This window comes from Chenopodium album, chromosome 7 (assembly GCF_948465745.1).
Source record: "Chenopodium album chromosome 7, dcCheAlbu1.1, whole genome shotgun sequence".
NCBI classification, from domain to species: Eukaryota; Viridiplantae; Streptophyta; class Magnoliopsida; order Caryophyllales; family Amaranthaceae; genus Chenopodium; species Chenopodium album.
In genome coordinates, this window is record NC_137840.1 from 66429198 (window position 1) to 66436946 (window position 7749).

General features: G+C 34.2%; 1 protein-coding gene across 1 annotated transcript; it reads right to left on the bottom strand.

Moving 5' to 3' along the window:
• Positions 1-1517: 1517 nt before the first annotated feature.
• LOC145639221 (heat shock cognate 70 kDa protein-like) lies at positions 1518-7475 on the bottom strand. The gene is made up of 2 exons (XM_081690398.1): positions 6965-7475; positions 1518-3332 (listed from the first exon to the last, which is right to left on the bottom strand). The coding sequence occupies exons 1-2, from the start codon at positions 7182-7184 to the stop codon at positions 1684-1686; spliced, it is 1869 nt and encodes a 622-aa protein (XP_081546524.1). The 5' UTR covers positions 7185-7475; the 3' UTR covers positions 1518-1683.
• Between the last annotated feature and the right edge of the window lie 274 nt (positions 7476-7749).

Genomic DNA, 7749 nt, shown 5'->3' on the forward strand with positions numbered 1-7749 from the left:
ATGTGCGTGTTAGAAGCAATGAGATTCATGTGGACGAGGAATACGAAAATGATGACTATATTGTTGATAATGGTGAGGATGGAGCCGATGATGATCAGGCGGATGAGATCGAGGATGAACAAGTGAATGAGATGTTGCATGGTGTTGAAGGTGGAGTGTTTGAGTTATTATCGAAGGCTTCCAAAAAGCCTTTGTATCCCGGGTGCAAAAAATTCTCCAAACTATCGGCCGTGCTAACACTTTTCAACATCTGTATTTAACCACTATTAAGTTGTCTGAACCAAATTTACCCCTAAATTAAATAAAAATTATCTCTAAATTCAACAACTAAAAGTAATTTTATTAGTTTCATAAAGCTTATTCCACTATCAATATATATTAAAATTATATTCGATTAAAATTACCCAAAAATAGTTTATTGTTACCTCAAATGAAGTAAAATTACCTTAATATAGTTCGATGTATAACAATATACTTATAAAACGGTGTACGCAAAAAGTTTTTGTTATATTTGTCACCTAATTAAATTTGTTATAGTTCATAATGCAAAATTTGATACTCTAGGGCTTGTTTGGTATAATTTTTGGTTTTTAGTTTCCTGTTTTTTTTAAAACTAAAAACTAAAAACAGGAAACAAGAAAAAGGTGTTTCCCCTTTTTTGTTGTCAGTTTTCAAAATTATTATGATTTTAAATTTTAATAATTTTAAATAATTTTTTATTCATTATGTGACATATATCATATATTTTTATACAAGAAAAAACCAAAAAACAGAAAACCACAACAATGCCAAACGAACCCCTATTCAATCATTTTTCCTATTCCCACTTTGATTTTTGTCTTATGAAATCCAATTGGAATAGTATAAAAATACATGTAAAGTTCTCAAACCAATATGAATATATGATGATTATTATACGACCAAGTAAAGCTGGAATTGGCCTAGTAGTAAGGTTTGTCACCTCAAAATCAATATGTTGTGGGATCAAGCTCCACTAAAGGCAATTTGGTGTGAGGATTACCCCCCCCCCCCTCCCCCTCCTAAATTGGCTAGTCTGCTAATTCGAGTTGGGTTGACGTGTGAGATGTTCTGGTTTAGTAGGGTCTTTCTCTTTATTGGCTTACCACCTTTATTCTTACCTTTTTAAAAAAAAATGATTATTAGGTAACACCACTTGATAATCTATATGACAACCTCATTACTTAATTAGTAGTTGTCTACTTGTCTTATATGTTACTCCCTCTGTCCCTAATTGTTTGCTCCACTTTCCTTTTTAGGGTGTCCCCAAAAAATTGCCCCATACCATTTTTGGCATGTTTTCCTACTTGCACTCTCTCTATCTCTCTCCTCGTTGATATTTGTGTCAACCCATGCGCACTATTTTTTGCACAAAGCCTTAATAAAGTGGATTTATGGTTTGGGGCAAACAATTGGGGACGGAGGGAGTAACTGATTATTGAAGAATTTGTGAAACGCTAAACAAAAGATATAAAATACACGCAAATTGAACTAGTGCATCATGAAACATACAGCTAATCAATCAAGAAATAAAACACACACATCTGAAACTAAAAAAAAAAAAAAAACAGATTGAAATTTAAGGTACACTGGCTTATTTAATTTGGTGGTACAACGATCTAATATCTTAAACATCCTTGGCATCAATACTCCATCAAGACTTCATTACAGCATAGCAGTAAAAGGATCCACAGTGTGCTTCAACACTTTCAGCCTGACCTCAAATTCGCGAGCATTACAGAGAGTTGAATTCAGATCTAGGCTGTCTAGCCATTGTATGGTGTTGTCAATGGCAGTTTTAGCTTTCACCAACTTCTTTTTGTTCTTGTTGAATTTTCTAAGAGTTTCTTGGTTTTGCTCAGCATATTCTTGCAATGCAAGCTTGGATTTCATAGCTTTTTTGTACTCCATATCCTCTGCCTTGCACTTCTCAGCTTCCTTGATCATTTGCTCAATCTCAGCACTTGATAGCCTACTCCTTACATCCGTGATGATGATTTGGTTTTTTTTGTCACTGGCTTCATGATACGCTGTCACTGTCAAAATCCCGTTACTATCGATTTCAAAACTAACTTTGAGCTTATGTTCACCTTTAGGCGCTGGAGGAATCCCACACAGTTCAAATTTGCCTAAGAAATTGTTTTCCTTAGCAATTTCTTTCTCACCTTCGTATATTGAAAATGTCACAGATTCTTGGTTGTCTTCAGCTGTTACGAGTTTATCATTAAACTTCTTCACAGGGATGGTAGTATTTTTTGGGATAACAACCCTCATTTCCTCAGTATAAAGCTGGATTCCAAGCGACAAAGGAATAACATCTACAAGCGCGAAATCCTTAATGTTACCTGTATCACTCAACTTTGCGGCTTGAATTGCAGCACCATATGCAATTGCTTCATCTGGGTTGATACTTTTGCAAAGATCTTTCCCATTAAAGAAGTCTTTTAACAATTCTTGAATCTTGACGATTCTAGATGATCCGCCAACAAGGACTACGTCATCAACATCATCCTTTTTCATGTTGGCATCCTTTAAACACTCGTTAACAAGATCGATACATTTCTTAAACAAATCCTGGTTTAAATATTCGAATCTGGCACGAGTGATTTTTTCAGAGAAATCAATACGGTCAAAAAGACATTCTAAATAAATATCAGTCTCAATTGCTGCTGAGAGAGTCCTTTTTGCTACCTCACAAGCATTTCTCAACCTCTTAACAGCTCTAGGGGTATTACTTATGTCCTTGTTGTTCTTCACCTTAATTTCGGCCACAAAATACTGAACCATCCGATTGTTAAAATCCTCACCACCGAGGTGGGGGTCACCACTTACTGCTTTCACTTCAAATGAGCGTTTGCCAATTTTAACCAAAGATACATCACAAGTACCTCCACCAAGATCAAAAACCAATACATTCTTCGCAACCTTATTTGTACCTGTGACCATCTGATTGTCAAGACCATAGGCAATTGCTGCAGCTGTTGGTTCATTGATAATGCGAATGACATCAAGCCCTGCAATGGTGCCAGCATCTTTAGTTGCCTGACGTTGGGAATCATTGAAGTAGGCAGGGACTGTGACAACAGCTTTTTTCACTTCTGAGCCAAGGTAGGCTTCTGCAGTTTCTTTCATCTTAGAGAGGATCATTGAGGATATCTGTTCCGCGGAGAATTGCTTCTGTTGATTCCTGTAAGTGACCGCGATCATAGGTTTGTTGTTGTGTACGGGAGATTCAATAACCTTAAATGGCCAGAAATTTTTGTCACTTTCTATGGATTTGTCATCAAATCTCCTCCCAATTAACCTCTTTGCATCTGTGATCATTTAACATGAATAGCCGGACAATACAAGTAGATAATTAAATAAGAAATCAAAAGAAGGTGGTAAATAATGATCAAAGGAATAATAATAATATATAAGCATTTCACATTATTATAGGAGTATAAACTTGTATGACCATAATAACACATCATGACATCAAATAAATAGAAATCCATTTATCTTCCAACTATTCATTTGTTTTTCTTATTTAATACTGGTACTCTACTTAGTATATATTCGTAGTATTCCCTTTTTACTCTTTTCATTTTTTAATACTTCTTCCGTTTTTTTAATATTGCACCACTTTCCTTTTAAGAAAGTTTCACATTTATTGTACCATATCCATTTTAGGAAAGGAAATTTATGTGTTCACACTATAAATACCTAATACACCCTTGCTTTTCAACCCTTACTTTTATTTTGTGCATACAATCACATGGGCAACTTGGTATTTCTACCTTTTTCTCTCATCCTTTTTTCCACACCAAAAAATTTGTGTCAAACCCTTATGGTGCAATAATAAAAGAACGGAGGAAGTATTTCATTACTCCAAGGGCGGAGTTTTAGGAGAAATTGGAAAAAATAATAAAATATGGAGGTAGTGGGATTGGTGGAAGAATAAAAAATCATTAAAAACAAAAGGAGTTGAGAGAATTGGAGGAGAGAGGATATGAAATTATAAAATATGATCTATGTTGGGTTCACTGGGTAAGAGACTTGAATTAAATATTATAAAAGTTTTCCAAATAAGGAATTGAGTAAATGTTTAAAAATGGCCGAAAAAATAAAGTAGACCAAGTATTTAAAAACGGAAGGAGTAACATGTACAGGTATTTTTTTTCCCTTAAAAATGTCGTGTTTATTTATATTTTTATTTCATACACACTCTCTTACCTTTACATCTCGTTTCTTTTTACCTTTTTCAATTCTCACTAATAGATTATAAAACATATTCATGGGCCTCAACGATCAAGGAATATGTTTTATACTCTAACACTCCCCCTCACATGAAAGGTCATTTGGACTTGAAATGTGGATGCAATACAGTCCTCACCCATACCTAGCGCAAATTAATTCCACTTTAAAGGAGGGGTGGATGATATTCGAACCCGTAATCTCTATGATACCATCATAGCCATCTAAAGATCTAGACGAAAATAGCCGCAAAACCTCACATGATCATTAATGATTAGAATACATTTTCCATAGAATCTCAATCTCAATCTTCTCCTCCCTTTTACATGAGTTTATACTAGGGGTGAGCGTAGCAGGGTACCCTGTAAAAATATTAGAATCCGGAACCGGAACCTGTTGCAACAGGTTCCTAAAAATAGGAACCGGAACCGGAACCTGAACCTGAACCTGTTGCAACAGGTTCCTAAGAATTGAGAACCGGAACCGGAACCGGAACCTGCAGGTTCCGGTTCCTAACCAGGGTACCCTGTCTGTCAAAGTAAGTTTAATAGTTACTTGATAAATTGTGACAAATTTATTTTTTTTTAAATAGATGATCACAATAAAAGCTTACAACTTTAGTATAGTACTTCAAATATAACAAACCAACACTAATTGTCTAGAATTTTTAATACCATATAGGTTCCGGTTTCATGTACCCTATAGGGAACCTGTACTAACAAGGTACCCTACAGGTTCTAGATCCAAAATTTTATTACCCGGAACCGGAACCTGTTGCAACAGGTTCCTAATTTTATTACCCGGAACCGGAACCTGATCAACAGGTTTGGGACATGCGGTTCCGAACAAGTTCCGGTTCCATATCAGGGTACCCTGAATTTTTGCTCACCCCTAGTTTATACTACTCTATATGATTCTTTCTAAATATACTTATAATTTTACTAGAGGTGATCAACATTGGCCCGGTCTGCTAGCCCAGCCCGATCCGGCTTGAAAATAGGGCGGGTTTGGGCAAGCATAAAAACGCATTTTTAGTTAAAAAGCTCGAACCCGGCCTGAAAAAGCCCGTTTTAGCCCGACAAGCCCGGTACTTTTTACGGGTTTGAGCACGAGAAATTGTGTTAAGGCCCCAGTCCAGCCCGATTTTTATTACCTCTAAATTTTACACTTTTCAGTTTCCATGCATGTTTATTACAACACTTATACAAACACTTTCATTTGGTTTTGCATATTTAAAAGAAAATTTTGGTTTTAATAATCCCAACTTTTAATCATTTTGATCATTTTTAAATAATCCCAACCACTTTCGTAATTTCCTTCATTTAATTATTTCTAAACTTTTAATCAATTTTGATCGGTTTTTTTTTTTTTTTTAATCCCAACTTTTATTTAAAACTAAATAATCCCAACCACTTTCATAACTTCCTTTTAATTATTTGTAAACTTTCGATCAATTTTAATTTTTTTTTTTTTTTTAATAATTCTAACTTTTAATCATTTTTAAATAATCCCAACCACTTTCATAACTTACTTCTTTTAATCATGGGTAATATTATATGTAGCCCTAAAAGCTATATATAAGCATTAAATATACTCTTGGAAATTGTATAAATAGAAATTCATGACAAAAACACGCGTAAATCAGTTCTATTAGTGTTTATATTTCGATGATTTCTTAACTTTTTATGATTTTCAAGTGTAAATTTAATGCTTATATGTAGCCCTAAGGGCTATGTATAACATTTTCCTTTAATCATTTCTAACCTTTTAATCAATTTTAATCGATTTTCTTTAAATAATCCCAATTTTTAATCATTTCTAAATGATAAAGTATAAAGCATATTCCTGTTGAGCTGGTCCTCTAACACTAAATGATTCCAACCACTTTCATAACTCCCCTCCTTGAAATCGGCCACCTACTCCCCCGTCACGATCGTGAATCGGCCACCTTAACTTCCCACCCTTCACTGGCCCATCCACCTCCTATCCTCCCTTGAAATTTTTAAAACCCCAACCATGAAACCCTTCCCCCCAACCCCCAAATTGGGGCGGGTTTTGTAATACCCATTACAAAATCATTTAGTATATACAAGTAATTATTTTGATTTTTGTTTAAATTCTTAATCTTGTATTGCAAAATTATTAACCTAGTACGTATTACAATAATAATAATTGTAGGTTGTATGACTTTTGTTTTTGAGATGATAATAATAATAATAATAATAATAATAATAATAATAATAATAATAATAATAATAATAATAATAATAATAATAATAATAATAATAATAATAATAATTAACTAGAAAGAAACTTATAGATTAGACTAAGAAAGTGCTTAAACTTATAGCGGGACAAGTATGGGGCGCGTTGCAGGGCTATTGGCTATGGTTTTCTTCCTTTCTCCTTTTCTTCGTTGGGGGAATTAGAGAAGGATGCTATTGCGTTGCTGAAGCGGGTTCAGGCGTTCGCTAAGACTCAGGATATTGGTGCTCGTGCAGCTGCTCACATCTTCAGCAGGATCGGGTTCGCTATAGCTAGAGGGGTGGGGGCCCAGATTGTATCTCGGCTCCCTACCAATTTCTTGTAAATTGTTTGACTCTGTACGTTTTGTTTTTTTATAATAATAATAATAATAATAATAATAATAATAATAATAATAATAATTAACTAGAAAGAAACTTATAGATTAGACTAAGAAAGTGCTTACCAAAAATGGTGTTGGTAGGATCTTGTATAGCCTGGTTAGCAGCAGCCTCCCCAACAAGGACTTGGTTTTTAGTGAAGGCAACACAAGACGGTGTCGTTCTATTCCCCTGATCATTAGTTATGATCTCAACACGACCATGCTTCCATATTCCCACACAAGAGTATGTAGTTCCGAGATCGATTCCTATTGCCGGACATTTTTCTTTTCCTTTCCCCTCCATTTTCTTATTTCAGATCACCTTTTTTTTTTTTTTTTTTTTTTTTTTTTATTGGTCTTAAGCTCTTGATTATTACAAGCAATAACAAATGCAAGTGAAATACAAATAGCTAATTAAAGAGATACAAGTTGAAAAAGTTTTGTATTGGAAAATGCTATTTATATTGCTTAAGCCTATAGTAATATGGAGTACTTCGTATAATATAACTCTGACATCCGACAACTGCGGATCTAATAAAATTATTTAACAAGGTTAAAATACATTTCATAAATTTTAATGGGTCAAGTTGGTAATTCTATGGGTAAAAACTCAATTTTATAACAAAAATAATTTATTTTATAGGAAAATAATTTTTTTTTTTTTGTTGTTCAAGTAGGTCACCTGACCCCACTTGCTTGTACATACATCCGCCACTGACGACCGACTAACATAGCAGGACCACAAGAAACTCAGAAGAAGCAAAATAACTATGAAAAAATATTCCCTTCACCCCCATCGTATTGTCACTTTTGCCATTTGGGTGCCCCTAAATGTTTGTCATATTTCACATTTTCATAATTATTAAGAT